At 38.7% G+C, this 27,878-nt stretch overlaps 2 gene segments (V, D, J or C); both read left to right on the forward strand.

The window, feature by feature from the left end:
- Nucleotides 1–6,166: 6,166 nt before the first annotated feature.
- LOC133066906 (T cell receptor alpha variable 2-like) lies at nucleotides 6,167–6,631 on the forward strand. The segment is given in 2 exon segments: nucleotides 6,167–6,230; nucleotides 6,336–6,631. Coding segments are annotated over 2 exon segments (360 nt in total).
- Nucleotides 6,632–12,655: 6,024 nt separating this feature from the next.
- Nucleotides 12,656–13,380, forward strand: LOC133066907 (T cell receptor alpha variable 3-like). The segment is given in 2 exon segments: nucleotides 12,656–12,848; nucleotides 12,941–13,380. Coding segments are annotated over 2 exon segments (486 nt in total).
- Nucleotides 13,381–27,878: the final 14,498 nt, after the last annotated feature.

Consider the following 27,878-nt stretch of genomic DNA (forward strand, 5'->3'; position numbering starts at 1 on the left):
TTACCCACCCTATAGCATCCTAACCAATCACCTGATGCCTCCCTTCCAGCAGGAATTTTCTTTGTCTTGAGGCTATAAAAATTGGCTACAAGCCCTTGAAAGGTGTCAACTTCCCCTTGAGCCAGCCAGCTGTTCTGACAGTATCTCCCATTCTAATAAACTATTTTCTTCTCTCTCGGCCTCATGTCTGGAAATTCTTTACCAACCTGTGCAGAGACCTTGACATTAGGAACATGAGTTAATAAAAACAATGTCAATGAGAATAGAGAGAAAAGGGAAGTGGTGAGAAAGATTTCAACATTTCAAAGGAAAAAAGAATATAAGGCATCAATATTTTGCTAACCACAATTCAATGAAAGCCATCTCTTTTTTTCCTCAGACTTGTCTTCACGTGGCAGATACTCTAATGATTTTCATTGGAAGAACTACAGAACTAACTTTAGACTTCTAAATTTAAATTTAAATTTCTAAATTTCTAATTTTAGAGTTCTAACTTTAGATTTGTTCAATCCCACACTTTCTGTGTAATGTTAGGCAAGTCACGTAACCTTTTGCAGTGTCTGCTTTCTGTCCCGTAAGATGAACCAGCTACAGCAGGTAAACTCAGATTTCTCACTTAGGTGATAAGAATTTATTAGATTTTTAGATGATAAGAATTTATTATCTTGAACTTCAACCCTAATTGGGCTTATGACAACAGACAGATTCAGATTCAGCTGGAAATGAAAAGAATAAGTGACATTTGTATGGACTAACTACTCACACAGGGCCCTGGTGAAGTAGTTACTAGCATCTAGGTTAAAAATCCTCTGTATGCTGTGCTTTCTTTTAATGATGAAGGAAGCTGTGCACAGAGGAATAGAGTTGTAGGGTAGTAATTTACTTCCATTCTGCTGGGTCAAATGGTACTCAAGAGGCTAGGTGTTTGTAATCTGAACACACAAAGTTCAGAGAAAAAAGAAGCCTAGAGTTCAGTTACTTTTGACAAATTACAGGTCAATAAGGACTGCCTGTTAAGATGACCCAGAGGAAAATTCATCTTTTTAATTAATCTCCTGTGTTCCTCTGTTGCATGCCAACATCATAGATAAGACCAGAGGATGCCGCTAGTGACTCATTATAACTCTTGCTCTCACTGATTACTCTGGTCTCCAAATACTTCTCTGTGGTAAGAATGGTAGTTAATGAAAGAGTTGGGTTCCTCAGTGGACCTTATTAAAAATGTTGTGATTACAAGGTGATTAACTTATGTAGATGAATCAATGTAGCCAATGAACCAAGCTATGCACCCAGCACATAGCCAGAAGGCAGAGAAGCACAAAGCCTAGTCACACTCAGAATACTGTGTTACATTTAAAGGTGAATTCTGGAAAGAAAGTGAAAAAGAAAACCTGAACATTATTACTTTGATTTCAAAAACACTAAACTGGAAATAACAGACATTAGAAGATTTTTGTAGAATCTGTACATGTTGCTTTAGATAGACCACTGGAGCAAAAGTAAAAGTGCTTTGCCATTAGGGGTGGCTGATCAGCTCAAGAGGCTGTATTACAAGCTGCCTTTGTACACCTGGTAGATGTCCTATTTGCATCTTATTCACTGTCAGCAAACATCACCAACTCCTTTATTGTGCCTCTTATTATATCTCAGGCAGGTTAAGCTTACTCTGCTGTTGTGTACAATAGATTGGAGGGATGAGTGAACTAGCCTAAAATTTCAAATCTAGGTGAAGGATGGAGACAATCACAGGAATTGAAAGTCAGGAAGAGAAGCAGGCTTTGTCTGAAAAGGATAATTCAGATTTTGGCTTCTTTATAATAGTGTGTCTTAAGAGAATTGAATTTTTCTGTTAAGAAATCGTTAGTTACCTTTGTGGTCCTAACACACTAGGAATATTGGAGTTAGGTCACTATGGCACTTTTATGTGAGTGACGATAGGTTGTAATGTGGTTGCAATTTACTGACTTTTGTGAGATAAAGTCTCAATTTGCTGAAAAATTGTAGTAGAGATACAAATCTATGGATTTGTGATAGGAGGCATTCTCCTGGGGTTGGGAGGTACACACTTGTATGACTATATGCCGAGCTTGTCGGGTTACATATTTAAAAATAAATGGTTTATCTACTTCTCCAAAGTTTCATCTTTGAAAAGACTACCAGAGAGATAAAGAGTAGGAGGTAAGGGTCTAGAAATGAAACCTTAAGGAATGCCCATGAAAAGGGAGAGAAGTCAGACAAGAAGAATGAAAAGAAGTATTCTGAGAGGTTTTAGGAGAATTCGGCTTGGGCAGAATCATGAATATTCTCAGCATTCATTGTTCCCTCATAATCATAAAGTGGAAAGCATTCCCTTTTGTTCAGCTTTTCTTTTTTGGAAAAACTTATGGAGGCTTGGGGTTCAATCTTTTGGCATTCAGTACAACTCACCAGGGAAGCCATCTGAGTCTAGACTTTATTATTTTTTTTCTGGGATTTTTTTTTTTAATTACTAATTTGATTTTTTTTAACTTGTAGATTTATTCAGATTTCCCATTTCTTCTTGATTCAGTTGTGGTAGTTTGTGTCTTCTGAGGAATTTATCCATTTCATATAAGTTACCAAATTTTCTGATATAACTGTTCATAATACTCCCTTGTAATCCTTTTTATTTCTGTAAGGTTAGTATTCATGCTCTCATTCTCAATTTTGATAATTTTAGTGTTTTTTTTTCTTTTTTTCTAGTCAAACTAGCTAATGGTTTGTCACGTTTGTTGATCTTTACGAAGAACTAACTTTTGGTTTCATTTGTTATTCTCTATTTTTTAATAGTCTCTACTTCATTTATTTCCACTCTGATCTTAACAGGCAGTCCTTATTGATTTGTAACTTGTCAAAAATAGCTGAACTTTAGGTTTCCTGTAGAGATAGTAGTTTAGAGGTAGAAACTGATTGAAATATACTTAAAGAGAACTTGATGAGATGTATAAAAAATATGTAGTCTTTTCCAGAACACATAGGACATTCTCAAAAACTGAAAAAGTACTAGGCTACAAAGGAAGTGTCTTTATGGGAATATTTTAGGTGCATTGTCTTCATGGTCTAAGAAAGACAGGCGTGACCACCATTACTCTACTGCTCATTGTAGTCCTCCAGTAGTAGCTGTGGTGCCTATGTGTCCTTTAATGCATATAGTGAGGTCTGTGTCTATATACTAATGGAATAGACTGTGTCTATATACTAACGGATACTAATGGAAGAGCGTTGAATATTCAACACTTAGTGCCCTTGTTCCTGGTGGAGTGAATTTGTGGTGCTGGGGCTGAGTGGTGATGAGATTCAATTGCTTGATTAGAGCATTGCATGAGATGTGTTTGAGAATTCTTTTTAACTATATAGCATTGAATCTTCACTACCTACCTCTTCTTTTAATATCTCCTAATTTTTTCTGCATAAACTAGTCAGAGTAGATTTTATTGAATTGCATCTGAAAATCTGGCTGATTAAAGGGAGGTCTTGATAAAGCATATTGCTTTATAAAGCTAATAAAAGAGTATGGTAGTATTAGTGTTATAGAAACAACTAGATCAATGATATAAAATATAAAATGCAAGAACAGAGCAAATTCATAGGTAACATTATATATAATAAACATAGTAAAACAGATCTGTGGGAGAAAGGTGGGTTATTTTGTAGATAGTGTTGGGAAAACTGTTCTGCTCAATGGGGAAAAATAAAGCTGCATTTCTCTTATATATATATATATATATATATACATATATATACATATATATGTATGGATGACAGAGGACGAGATGGTTTGATTGCATCACCGACTCAATGGACATGAGTTTGAGCGAGCTCTGGGAGATGGTGAACAACAGGGAAGCCTGGCGTGCTGCAGTCCATGGGGGTGCAAAGAGTTGGACGTGACTGAGTGACTGAACCACGGCATCCTTGATTGATACATATCCCAAAGAAATTCTTGCATAGTTAAGTGGGAATACAGAAACATTTATTGTTATGTTGATGAAAGTTAGAGGCAACCTTGGAGTCCATCACTAGGGTATTGGATAGGTAAATATGGAGGAAGCCCATGGTAAAACATTTTGCAGGAGTTAGAAGCTGTGAACCAGAAGTAAATACCCAGTAATCTAAAAAGAGTTTTAAGTTATCTATAGCCGTAGACCACTTGACTTCAAAGAAGAAGCTGCCTGAACCCTTAATCAGTTGTTTGTATAACTGTATTTTCTTTGTGTTACCTTTTATGTTCCAGTTTTCAGAAATTTCAGAGCTCTAATTAATCATAGTAGCTATATTAGTTTTTCTACTAAGTGAATCTGTGTCTACTTGTCTTTGATTCCTCTACTTTAATTTTACAGCCATACTGAAATTCCATAATTTATTTGGAAGCTTTTTGTGGTCATTTCAGTGTTTGCTGCTCAATCATGTCTGACTCTTTGCAATCCTATGGATCATAGCCTGTCAGGCTCTTCTGTCCATGGGATTCTCCAGGCAAGAATACTGGAGTGGGTTGCCATGCCCTCCTCCAGGGTATCTTCCCCACTCAGGGATCTAACCCAAGTGTCTTATGTTTCCTACACTGACAGGTGGGTTCTTTACCACTAGCACCACCTGAGAATATCTATATGTAAATAAGAAGTCCTAAGTGATCATCTTATCATTATTAAAGAATCTCCCAGTAAAAAAAGAAAAAAATATTGGGGAAGAAACCAATTTTTCCTGACCTGGGAGACCATTAAAAAAAGATAGAAAAGGAAATGAATAAAACAACCATTTTAGGATGAAGAAAAGAAACATTTCACTCTATGGAAGTGTATTTTAAATAATCACTCACCTGAATGAGGAACATCTTTTGTTAGCCAGAAGGCTTTCTAACAAGGTGATTATTTCCTCTCTATAGTCTTCATATACCTATGGATATTGAATAAAGGAGAGGAATTTGAACAAAAGCAAAGGGCAAAAAAGTCTCTTCAGGTTGTGAGAAGCTATGAAGAGTGTCTCAAAGGCTGCTTGGGATATGATCTTCCATCAGTTCCCATGTAGCCCACTAGGCAGTGCTGGTGTACATATAAATGCTACTGGATTAAACTTGAATTGCCACAAATCTTTTGTTCCCTTCTTTTTCAAATAAAATCCCATTAAAATCTGTATAAAACCCTCAGGTAGAACTACTAAGCCCTCATTAGTAACAGATGGGACAGTCTCAGGCTATACAATGAAGATAGGTACTATCCAAAAGCCTGCAATGTGGGAAACCTGGGTTGGATCCCTGGGTTGGGAAGATCCCCTGGAGAAGGAAACGGTTACCTACTCCAGCATTCTTGCCTGGAGAACTCCATGGACTGTATAGTCCATGGGGTCACAAAAATCTGGAAACAACTAAGTGACTTTCACTTTCACTATCCAAGAAAGGTCATCTCCAGATGCAATTTTGGGTCTTTCTAGACCCAGTTTCTTTTGGTTACAGAAAAATACAAGTGAGATTTTCCTTCCATACTTATTCCAGAGATCACCTTGGATGCAAAGAGTCAAACTTTGATGAATATTGTAATTTACACTGTAATTTTTGTGCCTTAAAAATATGCATTGTTCATCTACCACAGGTACTAAGATTTCATGATCATTATTTTTAACATATTAGCATAGCATTATATTACATGTGATAAGTTCAGCATACTTTTTTGTGTGAACCTATCACTTTAGTTTGAAAGACGAATCAGTCTCCTCCCATCATTGTGAGACTTTCTGGCACCATTAATGAAGGAAGCAAGTTTCTTAAATGATAAATGCCTTCTTAAATGCACAGCTGTGATGACCTCTGAAAGGATGTGTGTGTGCTCAGTTGCTAAGTCCTGTCCAACTCTTTGTGACACCATGGACTGTAGCCTGCCAGGCTCCTCTGTACATGGGATTTTCCAGGCAAGAATACTGGAGTGGGTTGCCATTTCCTCCTCCAGGGCATCTCCTTTTTTAAGACTCCCTGCTCAGAACAAAGCACAGATGAAGTTATTAAGTAGCCTCAGAACTATAGTGATTCTTCTTGGTTCACAGATTCTGACTGATGATGTCATGACACAGAAGCAAAGGCAAAACAGGCAGCCTATAATCAGCTTCCTGTGGGTGTCACACTTGAGGCAACAGGCCTGAGACCAGCTGCATTTTGGCCATGGCTTTGCAGAGCACTCTGGAAGCAGTGTGGCTGGGTCTCCTCCTCAGCTCTCTCTGGAAGGGTGAGTAAGCTTTTTCACCAACTGGTCTTGGAAAAATGTATGCCTTTGTTTTAAAATTTATTTAAAATTTAGAACTCACGACCTTCTTTTTTTTGTTTCCTGTAGCTGCAGAGAGCAAGGACCAAGTATTTCAGCCTTCCACTGTGGTCACTTTGGAGGGAGCTGTGGCAGAAATTTCCTGTAATCACTCTATATCCAATGTTTATGGCTTCTTCTGGTACCTTCACTTCCCAGGATTTGCACCAAGACTCCTTATTAAGGGCTCACGGCCTTCTCAACAGGGATGCTACAACATGGCATACAAGAGGTTCTCTTCATCACTACTCATCCTCCAGGTGCAGACGGCAGATGCGGGGGTTTATTATTGTGCTCTGAGGTACACAGAAGCAGGGAATCCATGAAGAGCTGAACAGAAACAAGGAGAAGTCACAGCATTTGCAGGACGTGGAAGAAAGATGAACAATAACTGCTTCCCCTCCTACTCCCAATTCAGCATTCCCCAAGCTTTTCCATTTGCACTATCAGAAAAAACATTTGAGTCCAAACACTATATATAATAGGCTTCCCTTGTAGCTCAGCTTGTAATGAGCCTGCAATGCAGGAGACCCCGGTTTTATTCCTGGGTTGGGAAGATTCCCTGAAGAAGGGTTAGGGTACCCACTCCAGTATTCTTGGGCTTCCCTGTAGCTCAGATGGTAAAGAATCTGCTTGCAATGCAGGAGACCTGGGTTCAGTCCCTGGGTTGGTAAGATTCCCTGGAGGAGAACTCCAATACTCTTGCCTGGAGAATCCTCATGGACAGAGGCGCCTGGAGGGTTACAGTCCATGGGGTCGTAAAGAATTGGACACAACTGAGTAAATAAGCACAGCACAAGACTATCTGTAAGGTACACAGGGAAATATGTTTTTATGGAGTGTTTCAATAATGGTTCTGTAAATTCATGCTTAAAATTGTCTTTTGGATAACTGAAACACTTTTGATCTGTTTCTTTTGAAATATGCCTGGATTATTTTTGCTTTCCTTTGTAAAATGGCTGCACTGTACCACCTGTGTCTTAAAAATAATTCCCACAAAGAGAATGAAGCTGGCTGATAATATTTAAAATGAAAATGCAGAGAGCAAGAAGAAAATAGCAGAGAGGAAGAGTCACGTCCACTCTGCTATTTTCTTCTTGCTTTCTGCATTTTAAATATTATCTGCCAGCTTCACTCTGTTTGTGTGAATTTTTTTAAGACACAGGTGGCTCAGTGGTAAAGAATCTGCTTGCCAATGCAGGAGATGTGGGTTCAATCCCTGGGTCAGGAAGATCCCTTGGAGTAGGAAATAATAACCTGCTCCAGTATTCTTGCCTGGAAAATTCCATAGACAGAGGAGCCTGGAGGGCTATAGTCCATGGAGTTACACACACATTTTGTAAAATGTACTTTAGTTAACATTCAATAGTATAATTCGCTGAAAGGGAACAAATGAGTGAATAGCTACTACCAACAGCCCTGAGTTTGAAACGTCAATCCTTCTCTCAGGATATTTTACTTATTACAATTTGATATATAGACTCAGTGAGGATGCCAGTGTCAATTAGTATATGAAATATTAGTAAACCTCAACCTTATTCCAAATTTTTAAACTTTAAAACATACACTATAAGTTGTAATATATTCTTCCCATATCCTTGTTAAATTATCTTTGTCTTTTTACCCAGACCTTTCCTTCCCACTTTAGAGACTAAAGTCCTAGGATAGACCAGTGATTCCCAATTTTTTTTTTTTTTATCAGAAGTCTCTGGAGTTTTGTTAAAAAGAGTAGATTTTTTCTCCCCTGCATTCCAGAGTAACTGAATCATAGTTTGCAGGGATGGGACCCAGAAGTCTGTATTTTCTATAAAAGTCTGGAAGTTCTATTGCTCATCCAAGTTTGATGTGAGAATCCCAGACTCAGGAGCCCAGATCTTGAGGCTTTAGCCAGTATTCTCTACTTTTGTGTGTGTGCTAAGTTGCTTCATGCTAAGTTGTGACTCTAAGTGCTAAGAGTCAGTTGAGTCGACTCTTTGCGACCCTAGGGACTGTAGCCTGCCAGGCCCTTCTGTCCATGGGATTCTCCAGGCAAGAATACTGGAGTGGATTGCCATGCCCTCCTCCGGGGGATCTTCCTGACACAGGGATCAAACCTGTGTCTCTTATGTCTCCTGCATTGGCAGGTGGGTTCTTTACCACTAGCACCACCTGGGAAGCCCATACTTTGCTTTTAGTAACATCCAAATTGTATACACATATAAATTGATATATGTTTGTACCGCTTCTTTAGGCATATTCTGTTTTGGATTATTGCTTGTTTAAAACTGTGTTAATCTTACCTTTTAACCAAATGAAATATCTGAGTAGATGAGCCATGTGTGCATCTTCTTCATGAGTTCTGCATGCGTACTGTTATTGCTCCATAAGCAGTGAATAAGCACATGGCCCCTCATTGCTTTGGCAAGCAGGAAGAGACAGAAAATTCCTTTTGTTTGTATAGGAAGTTCTTTTCAGTTCATTGAGGAGTGACGTATTGAAAACCCTACCTTTGACGTTGGTGTTTTGATTCTATTGTTTAAACTGTCAACAACTAGTCTTCTTACCAGATTTTTTCCAGCTTACATGTAGAACACTAAAGGTGTTCTTACCCAAAGGTAAGTTCTTCCCAAAGGGGAAGTGGGACAAGAATGAAATAAAACAAGGGGAAAATACAGTTGATGAGAGAGCATTTATGAAGAAGATAGCTCAGTGACAGCATGGTCTTAAAAGCATCATGAAGCTCTCAGGTCAATGGTGACTTGCAAAACATTCACAAGAGAGTAAAATTCCCTGTACTCCCAAATCCTGGAAATTTGTATGTATATAGAAATTTCCATTTTTTTTTGAGATTTACTTCTCATAAAAAAATTCCTGGTTGAGAAAGCTATTCTAAGGCTCCTGAGACTAAACATGCACAGTAGGGCTGAGACTAAATGTGGAGAGTCCAATGCAGTGGGTGCAGAGCTGTCCAAGGTCTCCCTAGATTGATCTGCTCTGTCTGCTGCTGGTCATATCTGCATTGCTGCTAATGTTTTCTTGAGGTCAGTAGCTCATTCAGTTCTTTAAATGTCTGAGGACCTCCTAGAAGCAATGATCTAGGGGGTGCTTTGATTAAGAGGCACATACATATGAAGTCAGTATTTGGTAAACACCCAGTTGAAAGATAGCCTCTAAAGGTAAGTAGCACATTGAAGAATATGATCGTATAACTTTATTAGGATAATGAAATCACTTTCCAATATTGTAAGGTATTTTAAAAAAGTAAATGATCAAAATTGAAATTCTCAATGTGATTTATGCTTTTACAGTCAGAAAAGTATGGGTTAAAATCTTTGTTCTGTTTCTTTAAGGATGGCTTGAATAAATAATCTAATATTCCTGAACTAATATTTTCATCTCTAAAATATTAGGAAGAAAAATAAGTCAAGAAATGTAATGGGCTTAACATTATGCTTACAGTAGACATTTGAGGAATAATACCCTCATCAATCTCATAAAGCACATTAAAGAATAGCTAGTGCATCTATTTTGTTCAATTCTGAAAGCTCAGTTGATGCCCTAGGAATCCTTTGGATGTGTAGCCTCTTAAAGGCTTAATTCATTTGTATCTCTTGGAATTAATTATTAAATAGTTGAAGGTAAGCACAATGAGTCACTTGCACTAATTAGGCATAGTTCTACATGCTTTGTATGCTATATCTGTATAGGATAGAAGAAGTAGAGATTAGGCAATTACCTGGAAAATTTAGTTATGGTACCAAAGTGTATATTGGACTATTGTTTTGACTTGCTTATCTTCCTACATCAATCAAAGTGCTGTATAGATATGCCTGAGCAGACATTTAGGATAAATCCACATTTTGTCTGATTGAGAGGGGAAACCGATGGTGATTGCAGCCATGAAATTAAAAGACGCTTACTGCTTGGAAGAAAAGTTATGACCAACCTAGATAGCATATTAAAAAGCAGAGACATTATTTTGTCAACAAAGGTCCGTCTATTCAAGGCTATGGTTTTTCCAGTGGTCATGTATGGATGTGAGAGTTGAACTGTGAGAAAGCTGAGCGCTGTGAATTGATGCTTTTGAACTGTGGTGTTGGAGAAGACTCTTAGAGTCCCTTGGACTGCAAGGAGATCCAACTAGTCCATCCTAAAGGAGATCAGTCCTGGGTGTTCATCGGAAGAACTGATGCTGAAGCTGAAACTCCAATACTTTGGCTACCTGATGTTAAGAGTTGACTCATTGGAAAAGACCCTGATGCTGGGAGGGATTGGGGCGGGAAGAGAAAGGGACGACAGAGGATGAGATGGTTGGATGGCATCACCGACTTGATGGACATGAGTTTGAGTAAACTCCGGGAGTTGGTGATGGACAGGGAGGCCTGGCGTGCTGCGGTTCATGGGGTCGCAAAGAGTCGGACAAGACTGAGTGACTGAACTGAACTTAATTGAAACCCAAAGTTAGGGGACTGGATGTTCTCTGTTCTCCTCCCCAAGTATGCTCTCCATCCTGCTCTACACCCAGGAGGCTGACTTCTATGCACTTGTCTCTTTTGCGTCTAGCTGGGTTTGGCCCAGTGGGAGCCACTGGCAGGAAAGAGTGGTCAGCCTGTTTATATTCTGCGATCTTTTCTTTCCTGTGCTGAAATCCACAGGTTCTGTGGATCCTCCTCAGTTCCAGGTCTCCCAGGCTGGGATAATTTCTTCCTCCTCTGTCCCTTCAAGCCTAGGAGTGGTGAAGTCTTCTTACTGTTGTTGGTCCCAGGGTGCTTTATCTTCTCTTATAGATTTCCCCTAATCCTGCACATGTATTTAAAAATATTCCTTTCTTTAAGCTTTTCCCAATCATTCCTCTGGAGATGACTGCCAGTACCTTTTAAGATAACAACACTAACACTTAAGCTCTAGACAGAAAGAGAAGAAATTTATTCTATTTTCCAATTCATCCTAGGCCTCTTTGGGACTTGAAGATTATTATTTAAATATAACTTACATATTTCAAAGAAAGACATTATAATAGGGTCAAGGTTTCAATTAGTTAAGTATGAGATCCTTAGCCAAGCTTTGATAAATAGCCATGTTCCACAATTTTTTTTCTGATTCAAAGCAAAGAGATTTTCTATCCTCTTTCTAAACTGGGTGGTTTCTTTGGATCTTATTTAAAGGAAAAATAAGGAAAATCAGAGAAACAACTTCTTCATATTGATACTTGCTTATTTTCTTTAAGTTTGACTCTACTGAATAGTCACTCTTCTGCTACTGTGGCAGTTTTTAGTGTAAAACTTTAGCCTGTCTTCCCCTTAAAATGAACTCTTTGCTATCACCATAATACCTCAAGCTTAGTTAACCATCAACTTTTAATCCATGTGTATTTCATCTGAAGTGTGTTTTAAGTAGCCTGTCTATGTGGAAAATTTGTTTTTGCAAGCCTTCATAGAAGTTTTTTAGCTGTAAAACATACTGTTTAATAGGACAAATATTTATAACAAGTTTATAACACCATCCCTTCTTTTTTTCTCTCTCTAGAAATATTTAAAGGGAAGGTTCAAGTTCTTCTTGTATGACTATTTAAATATCATAGGGCGAGGTCCCAACGGACCCACCAAAAGAAAAAGCCAAGTTATATTGTGGTCAAAGAGGTTTAATTGGAAGTCAGCTCTAAATTATTTCTAAAGAGACAAATAAGCTCATTCTTACCATTCGTCTTCTCTTGCCTCACTCTTTTCCCTTATTTTGTTTTTCTTGTCTCTCACTTTTGTTTCTCACTCCATTCAACGTTATGCTTTCCTTTCTTTTTTTCTATTTATTTCCCCATTCTATCAGAATATGCTTTTCCCTTCTTTCTGTCCCTGTATTATTTTGAGAGAGCATAAACCATTTAAAACTTGTTCCACCCAGGATGAATTTTTTCTGACTTTAGTTCATACATCCCTGATTCTTCTCCTTGAACACCAATGGAAAATGTAGACACCCAGATACTGGTCCTGTGATAAGAGGGTGTGTGTGTGTGTGTGTGTGTGTGTGTGTGTGCCTGCGGGCGCACAGGCGCGCTCAGTCGTGTGTGACTCTGTGACTCCATGGACTGTAACCAACCCAGGCTCCTCAGTCCATGGAATTTTCCATGCAAGAATACTGGAGTGGGTTGTCATTTCCTCTTCCAGAGGCTCTTCCTGACCCAAGATGGAACCTGCGTCTCCTGCGTTGGCAGGCGGCCTCTTTACCGCTGAGTCACTAGTTAAGCGGCTGAGCTACTAGCCTGGAAAGTCTCCTGATTCTAAGTGGGCTCTAGGGGGCGCTGCTCTGTGCGGTTTGCATTGAGTGCAGGAGGTGCTGCGGTCTTGCTTCTCACGGAGGTCTGAGGGAAGAGCTTGCTCTACAGAGAGAAGATACAGGTGCCGGGAAGCAGCAGGGGGTGTTTGTAAAACGCTGTGCTCGTGGGGAACATAGTCTCTGGGGTGGTGCCCTATCTCCAGCAGAGGTGAGCTGCAGAAGAGCCCCCATCCAGCCCAGCGGGAGCCATGGCCTCTGCGCACATCTGGACACTTGGGATTCTGTTTATGCTCAGTGAGTGACATTCCCTTCTCGGTTTCCACTTGTATTACCCACTTACGTTCTTCCTCAGAAGCTTCACTCATGTATTGTGCATTAATTTCCAGGTGGACTGAGAGCTCAGTCGGTGACTCAGCCAGAAGATCAGGTCCCTGTCGCGGAAGGGGATCCAGTGACTGTGAAGTGCACCTATTCAGTGTCGGGGAGCCCTTATCTTTTTTGGTATGTCCAACATCGCAATCAAGGTCTCCAGTTCCTTCTGAAATACATCGGAGGGGACAAGTTGGTTCAAGGCAACTACGGTTTTGAGGCTGAATTTAACAAGAGCCAAACCTCTTTCCACCTGAAGAAACCATCTGTTGCAGGGAGTGACTCTGCCTTGTACTTCTGTGCTGTGAGCGACACAGTGGTGGGGGCCGCCGGCAGAGCTGAATACAAACCCCTGAGCACAGAACACCATGCTCCTGAAGCCTTGATATCCCTCCACAAGGTGGTGTTGTGGCTCCAGGATTTGTCCTTCATTATAACTAAAATTTTCTTTCTGTAAAGCCACAAAATTTGTTCATTTGACAGGTATATATTGAAATAAATGCTTGTGTGCCAGCTACTCTGCTGAGCACTGATCATAAAGAGGTGAAAGAAAGCATCCTTGATCTGCAGATGCCAGGTGTGATCCCAAACATTTGTGAAGCCCTTTAATTCTCACAACTCTCCTCATGAGCTTCACTTTATAGATGAAGGCATTCAAGCTCAGAGAATTTACCTATCTTACTTAAGTCACAGAACTGCTCAACAGTAAATTGAAACCCAGGCAGCCTGCCTCTTAGGCATGTCGTCTAACCACTCCACTTCTCCTCAGCCTATAGGCTCCTTCAGGCATCAGACAGATTTCAACAGTGGTGTAGCCCTAACTCCCCAAATAGTCCCTGTTAATAAGAAGTGTTGGTTGTAGGAATGAACAGTGAAGTGATAACTCAAAAGAGTTTGGTAAGTGCTCAGAGAGAGAAGTGCATAAAATGCTGTGTGACAAAAGGAAGTAGAGGTAACTTGACTCTGAAGGAAGCAGAGAGGAAGCAGATGAGACATAATGTGAGGAGGATTCAAAACAATGGAGGATTTGAGTATGTCGTGTAAACACGTAGGCTGATTACAGCTCCTGTGCTCCCATCTTCTTATGTATCCCCTTGTGAAGGACTGGACTCAATGCCTCTCTTTTTTTCTCTTTTCAACTTAGAACCTCCCAGGAAGGGCTCTGGTTGCCTCAGTGTGAGTCTGATGCTGTTCCCTGGACGAGTTGTGTTGGCTACTAGGGTTAGCCCAGCTTTGGTCAACATGTGACCAATTAATTAGTGGTGGCTGGGGGATGATTCTGCAAGAAATTAGCAGCTGCAGTTTGAACCATATGATTCAAAGGAGTATATCCCAAAAGAAATTAATTTTTATGTAGAGACTTACATTTCTTTATTTTTTCCAAATGGATAGACATTCGTAGGAAAGCTACTTATTGAAAACTTCATAGTTGCTCCATCGATTTGGGATACTGCATTTATAGTATACTAAATTCCTATATCTACCCAGATCTATTCTTGGATTGTATTCTTGATGGGGGTAACTTAGCCCAACATGATTACAATCCCTGCAAACAGGCATTCCTGGACTACCCCTTGGGCTTGGAATGTGTATACACTGGTGGAATATCTACGTCAGGGAAGAAGGTCCTTGGAAGAAGCACATTGAGACCTTAAAAGTGGACCTGGGGAACCCTTGTGTGCAGGGAATCCTGGGATCCTGGGTAACGAGAGCAAGATCTAGAAGAGATATCTCCTTGGCCCAGTGGACTTCTCCCAGGCAGAGACGTGGCAGGATGGTCAGGGTAGAGCCTGTTATAATGGAGGACTAGGGAAGGGATGGGCTTCCCTGGTGGCTCAGAGCTTAAAGCGCCTGCCTGCAATGCAGGAGACCTGGGTTCAGTACCTGGGTCCGGAAGATTCCCTGGAGAAGGAAATGGCAACCCACTCCAGTATTCTTGTCTGGAGAATCCCATGGACAGAGGAGCCTGGTGGGCCACAGTCCATGGGGTCACAAGGAGTCTGACACGACTGAGTGCTTCACTTTCAGGGAAGGGACACTGTTTGCTCAGGTCTATATTTCCCCTGTTTACTGAGGTGGCTAGGAGGGAGCAAATAAGTTTCCTTCCAAGTTCTGTTTTCTTATTTGGTCCTGGTAATCGGCTTTTTTTTTACCTTGAGGAGGAAAGTTAGCTTAGTATTATTTGTTTCTATGCTTACTGGAAAATGTTCCTTATAACCAGGTAACTTTTAAGGAATACCAGAAATTCAATGGAGTTTTTAGTTATAATATTCATTTTTTTTTTTTATTAGTTGGAGGCCAATCACTTCACAACATTTCAGTGGGTTTTGTCATACATTGATATGAATCAGCCATAGATTTACACGTATTACCCATCCCGATCCCCGCTCCCACCTCCCTCTCTACCCGATTCCTCTGGGTCTTCCCAGTGCACCAGGCCCGAGCACTTGTCTCATGCATCCCACCTGGGCTGGTGATCTGTTTCACCATAGATAGTATACATGCTGTTCTTTTGAAATATCCCACCCTCACATTCTCCCACAGAGTTCAAAAGTCTGTTCTGTATTTCTGTGTCTCTTTTTCTGTTTTGCATATAGGGTTATCGTTACCACCTTTCTAAATTCCATATATATGTGTTAGTATGCTGTAATGTTCTTTATCTTTCTGGCTTACTTCACTCTGTATAAGGGGCTCCAGCTTCATCCATCTCATTAGGACTGGTTCAAATGAATTCTTTTTAATGGCTGAGTAATATTCCATGGTGTATATGTACCACAGCTTCCTTATCCATTCATCTGCTGATGGGCATCTAGGTTGCTTCCATGTCCTGGCTATTATAAACAGTGCTGCAATGAACATTGGGGTGCACGTGTCTCTTTCAGATCTGGTTTCCTTAGTGTGTATGCCCAGGAGTGGGATTGCTGGGTCATAGGGCAGCTCTATTTCCAGTTTTTAAAGAAATCTCCACGCTGTTTTCCATAGCGGCTGTACTAGTTTGCATTCCCACCAACAGTGTAAGAGGGTTCCCTTTTCTCCACACCCTCTCCAGCATTTATTGCTTGTAGACTTTTGGATAGCAGCCATGCTGACTGGCGTGTAATGGTACCTCATTGTGGTTTTGATTTGCATTTCTCTGATGATGAGTGATGTTGAGCATCTTTTCATGTGTTTGTTAGCCATCTGTATGTCTTCTTTGGAGAAATGTCTGTTTAGTTCTTTGGCCCATTTTTTGATTGGGTCATTTATTTTTCTGGAGTTGAGCTTCAGGAGTTGCTTGTATATTTTTGAGATTAATCCTTTGTCTGTTGCTTCGTTTGCTATTATTTTCTCCCAATCTGAGGGCTGCCTTTTCACCTTACTTATAGTTTCCTTTGTAGTGCAAAAGCTTTTAAGTTTCATTAGGTCCCATTTGTTTAGTTTTGCTTGTATTTCCAATATTCTGGGAGGTGGGTCATAGAGGATCCTGCTGTGATTTATGTCAGAGAGTGTTTTGCCTATGTTCTCCTCTAGGAGTTTTATAGTTTCTGGTCTTACATTTAGATCTTTAATCCATTTTGAGTTTATTTTTGTGTATGGTGTTAGAAAGTGTTCTTGTTTCAATCTTTTACAAGTGGCTGACCAGTTTTCCCAGCACCACTTGTTAAAGAGGTTGTCTTTTTTCCATTGTATATCCTTGCCTCCTTTGTCGAAGATAAGGTGTCTATAGGTTTGCGGATTTATCTCTGGGCTTTCTATTCTGTTCCATTGATCTATATTTCTGTCTTTGTGCCAGTACCATACTCTGTTGATGACTGTGGCTTTGTAGTAGAGTCTGAAGTCAGGCAGGTTGATTCCTCCAGTTCCATTCTTCTTTCTCAAGATTACTTTGGCTATTGGAGGTTTTTTGTATTTCCATACAAATTGTGAATTTCTTTGGTCTAGTTCTGTGAAGAATACCGTTGGTAGCTTAATAGGGATTGCATTGAATCTATAGATTGCTTTGGGTCGAATAGCCATTTTGACAATATTGATTCTTCCAATCCATGAACACGGTATGTTTCTCCATCTGTTTGTGTCCTCTTTGATTTCTTTCATCAGTGTTTTATAGTTTTCTATGTATAGGTCTTTTGTTTCTTTAGGTAGATATACTCCTAAGTATTTTATTCTTTTTGTTGCAATGGTGAATGGTATTGTTTCCTTAATTTCTCTTTCTGTTGTCTCATTGTTAGTATATAGGAATGCAAGGGATTTCTGTGTGTTTATATTATATCCTGCAACTTTACTATATTCATTGATTAGCTTTAGTAATTTTATGGTAGAGTCTTTAGGGTTTTCTATGTAGAGGATCATGTCATCTGTAAACAGTGAGAGTTTCACTTCTTCTTTTCCTATGTGGATTCCTTTTACTTCTTTTTCTGCTCTGATTGCTGTGGCCAAAACTTCCAACACTATGTTGAATAGTAGTGGTGAGAGTGGGCACCCTTGTCTTGTTCCTGATTTCAGGGGAAATGCTTTCAATTTTTCACCATTGAGGGTAATGCCTGCTGTGGGTTTGTCATATATAGCTTTTATTATGTTGAGGTATGTTCTTTCTATTCCTGCTTTCTGGAGAGTTTTAATCATAAATGAGTGTTGAATTTTGTCAAAGGCTTTCTCTGCATCTATTGAGATAATCATATGGTTTTTATCTTTCAATTTGTTAATGTGGTGTATTAAATTGATTGATTTGAGGATATTAAAGAATCTTTGCATTCCTGGGATAAAGCCCACTTGGTCATGGTGTATGATATTTTTAATATGTTGTTGGATTCTGTTTGCTAGAATTTTGTTAAGGATTTTTGCATCTATGTTCATCAGTGATATTGGCCTGTAGTTTTCTTTTTTTTTTTGTGGCATCTTTTTCTGGTTTTGGAATTAGGGTGATGGTGGCCTCATAGAATGAGTTTGGAAGCTTACCTTCATCTGCAATTTTCTGGAAGAGTTTGAGTAAGATAGGTGTTAGCCCTTCTCTAAATTTTTGGTAGAATTCAGCTGTGAAGCCATCTGGTCCTGGGCTTTTGTTTGCTGGAAGATTTCTGATTACAGTTTCGATTTCCTTGCTTGTGATGGGTCTGTTAAGATCTTCTATTTCTTCCTGGTTCAGTTTTGGAAAGTTATACTTTTCTAAGAATTTGTCCATTTCATCCAAGTTGTCCATTTTATTGGCATAGAGCTGCTGGTAGTAGTCTCTTATGATCCTTTGTATTTCAGTGTTGTCTGTTGTGATCTCTCCATTTTCATTTCTAATTTTGTTAATTTGGTTCTTCTCTCTTTGTTTCTTAATGAGTCTTGCTAATGGTTTGTCAATTTTGTTTATTTTTTCAAAAAACCAGCTTTTAGCTTTGTTGATTTTTGCTATGGTCTCTTTAGTTTCTTTTGCATTTATTTCTGCCCTGATTTTTAAGATTTCTTTCCTTCTGCTAACTCTGGGGTTCTTCATTTTTTCCTTCTCTAATTGCTTTAGGTGTAGAGTTAGGTTATTTATTTGTTTCTTTTTTTTTTCTTGTTTCTTGATGTAAGCCTGTAATGCTATGAACCTTCCCCTTAGCACTGCTTTTACAGTGTCCCAGAGGTTTTGGGTTGTTGTGTTTTCACTTTCATTCATTTCTATGCATATTTTGATTTCTTTTTTGATTTCTTCTATGATTTGTTGGTTATTCAGAAGGGTGTTATTTAGCCTCCATATGTTTGAAGTTTTAACAATTTTTTTCCTGTAATTGAGATCTAATCTTACTGCACTGTGGTCAGAAAAGATGACTGGAATGATTTCAATTTTTTTGAATTTTCCAAGACCAGATTCATGGCCCAGGATATGATCTATTCTGGAGAATGTTCCGTGTGCATTTGAGAAAAAGGTGAAGTTAATTGTTTTGGGGTGAAATGTCCTATAGATATCAATTAGGTCTAGCTGGTCCATTGTGTCATTTAAGGTTTGTGTTTCCTTTTTAATTTTCTGTTTAGTTGATCTATCCATAGTTGTGAGTGGGGTATTGAAATCTCCCACTATTATTGTGTTACTATTAATTTCCTGTTTCATACTCGTTAGTGTTTGCCGCATATATTGCGGTCCTCCCATGTTGGGTGCATATATATTTATAATTGTTATATCTTCTTCTTTGATTGATCCTTTGATCATTATGTAGTGTCCTTCTTTGTCTCTTTTCACATCCTTTATTTGAAAGTCTATTTTATCTGACATGAGTATTGCGACTTCTGCTTTCTTTTGGTTTCCGTTTGCATGAAATATTTTTTTCCAGCCCTTCACTTTTAGTCTGTATGTGTCTCTTGTTTTGAGGTGGGTCTTTTGTAGACAGCATATATAGGGGTCTTGTTTTTGTATCCATTCAGCCAATCTTTGTCTTTTGGTTGGGGCATTCAACCCATTTACATTTAAGGTAATTATTGATAGGTGTGGTCCCGTTGCCATTTACTTTGTTGTTTTGGGTTCACGTTTATACAACCTTTCTGCATTTCCTGTCTAGAGAAGATCCTTTAGCATTTGTTGAAGGGCTGGTTTGCTGGTGCTGAATTCTCTCAGCTTTTGCTTATCTGTAAAGCTTTTGAATTCTCCTTCATATATGAATGAGATCCTTGCTGGGTACAGTAATCTAGGTTGTAGGTTATTCTCTTTCATTACTTTCAGTATGTCCTGCCATTCCCTTCTGGCTTGGAGGGTTTCTATTGATAGATCAGCTGTTATTCTTATGGGAATCCCTTTGTGTGTTATTTGTTGTTTTTCCCTTGCTGCTTTTAATATTTGTTCTTTGTGTTTGATCTTTGTTAATTTGATTAATATGTGTCTTGGGGTGTTTCGCCTTGGGTTTATCCTGTTTGGGACTCTCTGGGTTTCTTGGACTTGGGTGGCTATTTCCTTCCCCATTTTAGGGAAGTTTTCAGCTATTATCTCCTTGAGTATTTTCTCATGGCCTTTCTTTTTGTCTTCTTCTTCTGGAACTCCTATGATTCGAATGTTGGGACGTTTCACAGTGTCCCAGAGGTCCCTGAGGTTGTCCTCATTTCTTTTGATTCCTTTTTCTTTTTTTCGTCTCTGCTTCATTTATTTCCACCATTTTATCTTTTACCTCACTTATCCTATCTTCTGCCTCCGTTATTCTACTCATGGTTCCCTCCAGAGTGTTTTTGATCTCATTCATTGCATTATTCATTTTTAATTGACTCTTTTTTATTTCTTCTAGGTCTTTATTAAACATTTCTTGTATCTTTTCAATCTTTGTTTCCAGGCTATTTATCTGTAGCTCCATTTTGTTTTCAAGATTTTGGATCATTTTTATTATCATTATTCTAAATCCTTTTTCAGGTAGATTCCCTATCTCCTCCTCTTTTGTTTGACTTGGTGGGCATTTTTCATGTTCCTTTACCTGTTGGGTATTTCTTTGCCTTTTCATCTTGTTTAGATTGCTGTGTCTGGAGTGGGCTTTCTGTATTCTGGAGGTCTGTGGTTCCTTTTTATTGTGGAGGATTAACCCAGTGGGTGGGGTTAGATGATTGGCTTGTCAAGATTTCCTGGTTAGGGAAGCTTACGTCAGCGTTCTGGTGCATGGAACTTGATTTCTTCTCTTTGGAGGGCAATGGAGTGCCCAGTAATGAGTTTTGAGATGGGTCTATGTGTTGGGTGTGACCTTGGGCAGCCTGTATGTTGATGTTCAAGGCTATGTTCCTGCGTTGCTGGAGAATTTGCGTGGTATGTCTTGCTCTAAAACTTATTGGCTCTTGGGTGGTGGTTGGTTTCAGTGTAGGTATGGAGGCTTTTGGACAGTCACTTATTACTTAAAGTTCCATGTAGTCAGGGGTTTTCTGGTGTTCTCAGGTTTTGGGCTTAAGTCTCCTGCCTCTGGATTTCAGTTTCATTCTTCCTGTAGTCTCAGGACTTCTCCAACTATACAGCCCTGATAAGAAAACTTCTAGGTTAATGGCTAAAAGATTCTCCCCCATTAGGGACACCCAGAGAGGTTCACAGAGTTACATGAAGAAGAGGAGAGGGAGGAGGGAGATAGAGATGAGCAGGAGGAGAAAAAGGGGGACTCAAGAGGAGAGAGACAGATCTACGCAGCTGTCTGTTCCCAGAGTGTTCTCAGTAGCCCAGTGACCTACAAAGATTCACAGAATTGGATTGGGAAGAGAAGGGGAAAGGAGGAAATAGAGGTGTTCTGAGGTAGAAAACAGAGAGTCAAGATTGGGAGAGAATAATCTTCGGTTTAAAAACAGGGCTTCTCTTCTTCTTTTTTTTTTTTTTGTAAGGTTATAGTGTATTGAAAATGAAAATTAAGGAGCAGTAGAGGAGTACTAGAGGACTTTAAAAGAAATAAGAGAAAAAGAAAAATAGAAAATAGATGAGAAAAAAGAAAGAAAAAAAAAGAAGAAAAAAGAAAAAAAAAGAAAGAAAAAGAAAGAAAAAAAAAGAAAGAAAAAAAAATTTTTTTTTCCTCTCATTAAAAAAATCGTAAAAATCTATGGAAATGAAAGTTAAGGAGTAATGGGGGAGTAATAGGGGATTTTTATTTTTTTTTATTTTTTTTTTTATTTTTTTTTATTATTTTTTTTTCCCAGTGGGTTTTGTCATACATTGATATGAATCAGCCATGGATTTACATGTATTCCCAATCCCGATCCCCCCTCCCACCTCCCTCTCCACCCGATTCCTCTGGGTCTTCCCAGTGCACCAGGCCCGAGCACTTGTCTCGTGCATCCCACCTGGGCTGGTGATCTGTTTCACCATAGATAGTATACATGCTGTTCTTTTCAAATATCCCACCCTCACATTCTCCCACAAAGTTCAAAAGTCTGTTCTGTGTTTCTGTGTCTCTTTTTCTGTTCTGCATATAGGGTTATCGTTATCACCTTTCTAAATTCCATATACATGTGTCAGTATGCTGTAATGTTCTTTATCTTTCTGGCTTACTTCACTCTGTATAATGGGCTCCAGCTTCATCCATCTCATTAGGACTGGTTCAAATGAATTCTTTTTAATGGCTGAGTAATATTCCATGGTGTATATGTACCACAGCTTCCTTATCCATTCATCTGCTGATGGGCATCTAGGTTGCTTCCATGTCCTGGCTATTATAAACAGTGCTGCAATGAACATTGGGGTGCACGTGTCTCTTTCAGATCTGGTTTCCTCAGTGTGTATGCCCAGAAGTGGGATTGCTGGGTCATATGGCAGTTCTATTTCCAGTTTTTTAAGAAATCTCCACACTGTTTTCCATAGCGGCTGTACTAGTTTGCATTCCCACCAACAGTGTAAGAGGGTTCCCTTTTCTCCACACCCTCTCCAGCATTTATTGCTTGTAGACTTTTGGATAGCAGCCATCCTGACTGGCGTGTAATGGTACCTCATTGTGGTTTTGATTTGCATTTCTCTCATAATGAGTGATGCTGAGCATCTTTTCATGTGTTTGTTAGCCATCTGTATGTCTTCTTTGGAGAAATGTCTGTTTAGTTCTTTGGCCCATTTTTTGATTGGGTCATTTATTTTTCTGGAATTGAGCTTCAGGAGTTGCTTGTATATTTTTGAGATTAATCCTTTGTCTGTTTCTTCATTTGCTATTATTTTCTCCCAATCTGAGGGCTGTCTTTTCACCTTACTTATAGTTTCCTTTGTAGTGCAAAAGCTTTTAAGTTTCATTAGGTCCCATTTGTTTAGTTTTGCTTGTATTTCCAATATTCTGGGAGGTGGGTCATAGAGGATCTTGCTTTGATTTATGTCGGAGAGTGTTTTGCCTATGTTCTCCTCTAGGAGTTTTATAGTTTCTGGTCTTACATTTAGATCTTTGATCCATTTTGAGTTTATTTTTGTGTATGGTGTTAGAAAGTGTTCTAGTTTCATTCTTTTACAAGTGGTTGACCAGTTTTCCCAGCACCACTTGTTAAAGAGGTTGTCTTTTTTCCATTGTATATCCTTGCCTCCTTTGTCAAAAATAAGGTGTCCATAGGTTCGTGGATTTATCTCTGGGCTTTCTATTCTGTTCCATTGATCTATATTTCTGTCTTTGTGCCAGTACCATACTGTCTTGATGACTGTGGCTTTGTAATAGAGTCTGAAGTCAGGCCGGTTGATTCCTCCAGTTCCATTCTTCTTTCTCAAGATTACTTTGGCTATTCGAGGTTTTTTGTATTTCCATACAAATTGTGAAATTCTTTGGTCTAGTTCTGTGAAAAATACCGTTGGTAGCTTGATAGGGATTGCATTGAATCTATAGACTGCTTTGGGTAGAATAGCCATTTTGACAATATTAATTCTTCCAATCCATGAACACGGTATGTTTCTCCATCTGTTTGTGTCCTCTTTGATTTCTTTCATCAGTGTTTTATAGTTTTCTATGTATAGGTCCTTTGTTTCTTTAGGTAGATATACTCCTAAGTATTTTATTCTTTTTGTTGCAATGGTGAATGGTATTGTTGCCTTAATTTCTCTGTCTGTTTTTTCATTGTTAGTATATAGGAATGCAAGGGATTTCTGTGTGTTAATTTTATATCCTGCAACTTTACTATATTCATTGATTAGCTCTAGTAATTTTCTGGTAGAATCTTTAGGGTTTTCTATGTAGAGGATCATGTCATCTGCAAACAGTGAGAGTTTTACTTCTTCTTTTCCTATCTGGATTCCTTTTACTTCTTTTTCTGCTCTGATTGCTGTGGCCAGCACTTCCAACACTATGTTGAATAGTAGTGGTGAGAGTGGGCACCCTTGTCTTGTTCCTGATTTCAGGGGAAATGCCTTCAATTTTTCACCATTGAGGGTGATGCTTGCTGTGGGTTTGTCATATATAGCTTTTATTATGTTGAGGTATGTTCCTTCTATTCCTGCTTTTTGGAGAGTTTTAATCATAAATGAGTGTTGAATTTTGTCAAAGGCTTTCTCTGCATCTATTGAGATAATCATATGGTTTTTATCTTTCAATTTGTTAATGTGGTGTATTACATTGATTGATTTGCGGATATTAAAGAATCCTTGCATTCCTGGGATAAAGCCCACTTGGTCATGGTGTATGATTTTTTTAATATGTTGTTGGATTCTGTTTGCTAGAATTTTGTTAAGGATTTTTGCATCTATGTTCATCAGTGATATTGGCCTGTAGTTTTCTTTTTTTGTGGCATCTTTGTCTGGTTTTGGAATTAGGGTGATGGTGGCCTCATAGAATGAGTTTGGAAGCTTACCTTCTTCTGCAATTTTCTGGAAGAGTTTGAGTAAGATAGGTGTTAGCTCTTCTCTAAATTTTTGGTAGAATTCAGCTGTGAAGCCATCTGGTCCTGGGCTTTTGTTTGCTGGAAGATTTTTGATGACAGTTTCGATTTCCTTGCTTGTGATGGGTCTGTTAAGATCTTCTATTTCTTCCTGGTTCAGTTTTGGAAAGTTATACTTTTCTAAGAATTTGTCCATTTCATCCAAGTTGTCCATTTTATTGGCATAGAGCTGCTGGTAGTAGTCTCTTATGATCCTTTGTATTTCAGTGTTGTCTGTTGTGATCTCTCCATTTTCATTTCTAATTTTGTTAATTTGGTTTTTCTCTCTTTGTTTCTTAATGAGTCTTGCTAATGGTTTGTCAATTTTGTTTATTTTTTCAAAAAACCAGCTTTTAGCTTTGTTGATTTTTGCTATGGTCTCTTTAGTTTCTTTTGCATTTATTTCTGCCCTGATTTTTAAGATTTCTTTCCTTCTGCTAACTCTGGGGTTCTTCATTTCTTCCTTCTCTAATTGCTTTAGGTGTAGAGTTAGGTTATTTAATTGGTTTTTTTCCTGTTTCTTGATGTAAGCCTGTAATGCTATGAACCTTCCCCTTAGCACTGCTTTTACAGTGTCCCATAGGTTTTGGGTTGTTGTGTTTTCATTTTCATTCATTTCTATACATATTTTGATTTCTTTTTTGATTTCTTCTATGATTTGTTGGTTATTCAGAAGCGTGTTATTTAGCCTCCATATGTTTGAAGTTTTAACAATTTTTTCCCTGTAATTGAGATCTAATCTTACTGCACTGTGGTCAGAAAAGATGACTGGAATGATTTCAATTTTTTTGAATTTTCCAAGACCAGATTTATGGCCCAGGATGTGATCTATTCTGGAGAATGTTCCGTGTGCACTTGAGAAAAAGGTGAAGTTGATTGTTTTGGGGTGAAATGTCCTATAGATATCAATTAGGTCTAGCTGGTCCATTGTGTCATTTAAGGTTTGTGTTTCCTTGTTAATTTTCTGTTTAGTTGATCTATCCATAGTTGTGAGTGGAGTATTAAAGTCTCCCACTATTATTGTGTTACTATTAATTTCCTCTTTCATACTTGTTAGCGTTTGCCGTACATATTGCGGGGCTCCTATGTTGGGTGCATATATATTTATAATTGTTATATCTTCTTTTTTGATTGATCCTTTGATCATTATGTAGTGTCCTTCTTTGTCTCTTTTCACTTCCTTTATTTGAAAGTCTATTTTATCTGATATGAGTATTGCGACTCCTGCTTTCTTTTGGTCTCCGTTTGCATGAAATACTTTTTCCAGCCCTTCACTTTTAGTCTGTATGTGTCTCTTGTTTTGAGGTGGGTCTCTTGTAGACAGCATATATAGGGGTCTTGTTTTTGTATCCATTCAGCCAATCTTTGTCTTTTGGTTGGGGCATTCAACCCATTTACATTTAGGGTAATTATTGATAGGTGTGGTCCCGCTGCCATTTACTTTGTTGTTTTGGGTTCACGTTTATACAACCTTTCTGCATTTCCTGTCTAGAGAAGATCCTTTAGCATTTGTTGAAGAGCTGGTTTGGTGGTGCTGAATTCTCTCAGCTTTTGCTTATCTGTAAAGCTTTTAAATTCTCCTTCATATCTGAATGAGATCCTTGCTGGATACAGTAATCTAGGTTGTAGGTTATTCTCTTTCATTACTTTCAGTATGTCCTGCCATTCCCTTCTGGCCTGGAGGGTTTCTATTGATAGATCAGCTGTTATCCTTATGGGAATCCCTTTGTGTGTTATTTGTTGTTTTTCCCTTGCTGCTTTTAATATTTGTTCTTTGTGTTTGATCTTTGTTAATTTGATTAATATGTGTCTTGGGGTGTTTCGCCTTGGGTTTATCCTGTTTGGGACTCTCTGGGTTTCTTGGACTTGGGTGGCTATTTCCTTCCCCATTTTAGGGAAGTTTTCAGCTATTATCTCCTCGAGTATTTTCTCATGGCCTTTCTTTTTGTCTTCTTCTTCTGGAACTCCTATGATTCGAATGTTGGGGCATTTCACAGTGTCCCAGAGGTCCCTGAGGTTGTCCTCATTTCTTTTGATCCTTTTTTCTTTTTTCCTCTCTGCTTCATTTATTTCCACCATTTTATCTTCTACCTCACTTATCCTATCTTCTGCCTCCGTTATTCTACTCTTGGTTCCCTCCAAAGTGTTTTTGATCTCATTCATTGCATTATTCATTTGTAATTGACTCTTTTTTATTTCTTCTAGGTCTTTATTAAACAGTTCTTGAATCTTTTCAATCTTTGTTTCCAGGCTATTTATCTGTAACTCCATTTTGTTCTCAAGATTTTGGATCATTTTTATTATCATTATTCTAAATTCTTTTTCAGGTAGATTCCCTATCTCCTCCTCTTTTGTTTGACTTGGTGGGCATTTTTCATGTTCCTTTACCTGTTGGGTATTTCTTTGCCTTTTCATCTTGTTTAGATTGCTGTATCTGGAGTAGGCTTTCTGTATTCTGGAGGTCTGTGGTTCCTTTTTGTTGTGGAGGATTAACCCAGTGGATAGGGTTAGACGATTGGCTTGTCGAGATTTCCTGGTTAGGGAAGCTTGCGTCAGTGTTCTGGTGCGTGGAACTTGATTTCTACTCTTTGGAGAGCAATGGAGTGCCCAGTAATGAGTTTTGAGATGGGTCTATGTGTTAGGTGTGACCTTGGGCAGCCTGTATGTTGATGTTCAGGGCTATGTTCCTGCGTTGCTGGAGAATTTGCGTGGTATGTCTTGCTCTAAAACTTATTGGCTCTTGTGTGGTGGTTGGTTTCAGTGTAGGTATGGAGGCTTTTGGACAGTCACTTATTACTTAAAGTTCCTTGTAGTCAGGAGTTTTCTGGTGTTCTCAGGTTTTGGGCTTAAGTCTCCTGCCTCTGGATTTCAGTTTTATTCTTCCTGTAGTCTCAGGACTTCTCCAACTATGCAGCCCTGATAAGAAAACTTCTAGGTTAATGGCTAAAAGATTCTCCCCCGTTAGGGACACCCAGAGAGGTTCACAGAGTCACATGAAGAAGAGGAGAGGGAGGAGGGAGATAGAGATGAGCAGGAGGAGAAAAAGGGGGACTCAAGAGGAGAGAGACAGATCTACGCAGCTGTCTGTTCCCAGAGTGTTCTCAGTAGCCCAGTGACCTACAAAGATTCACAGAATTGGATTGGGAAGAGAAGGGGAAAGGAGGAAATAGAGGTGTTCTGAGGTAGAAAACAGAGAGTCAAGATTGGGAGAGAATAATCTTCGGTTTAAAAACAGGGCTTCTCTTCTTCTTTTTTTTTTTTTTTGTAAGGTTATAGTGTATTGAAAATGAAAATTAAGGAGCAGTAGAGGAGTACTAGAGGACTTTAAAAGAAATAAGAGAAAAAGAAAAATAGAAAATAGATGAGAAAAAAGAAAGAAAAAAAAAGAAGAAAAAAGAAAAAAAAGAAAAAAAAAGAAAGAAAAAGAAAGAAAAAAAAAGAAAGAAAAAAAATTTTTTTTTTCCTCTCATTAAAAAAATCGTAAAAATCTATGGAAATGAAAGTTAAGGAGTAATGGGGGAGTAATAGGGGATTTTTAAAGGAAAATAAAACAGAAAAAATAAAAAAGAAAAAATAAAAAAAAGAAAAAAAAGAGAAAAAAGTAAAATTTTATCTAGGAGTTTCTCTGGAGCTGTTGCAGTCAGTGTGGGTTCGGCTCAGTTTCAGATAGCTCCTCGTTCCAGCTTCCGCTTC

Source organism: Dama dama, chromosome 12 (genome assembly GCF_033118175.1).
Source record: "Dama dama isolate Ldn47 chromosome 12, ASM3311817v1, whole genome shotgun sequence".
Lineage (NCBI taxonomy): Eukaryota > Metazoa > Chordata > Mammalia > Artiodactyla > Cervidae > Dama > Dama dama.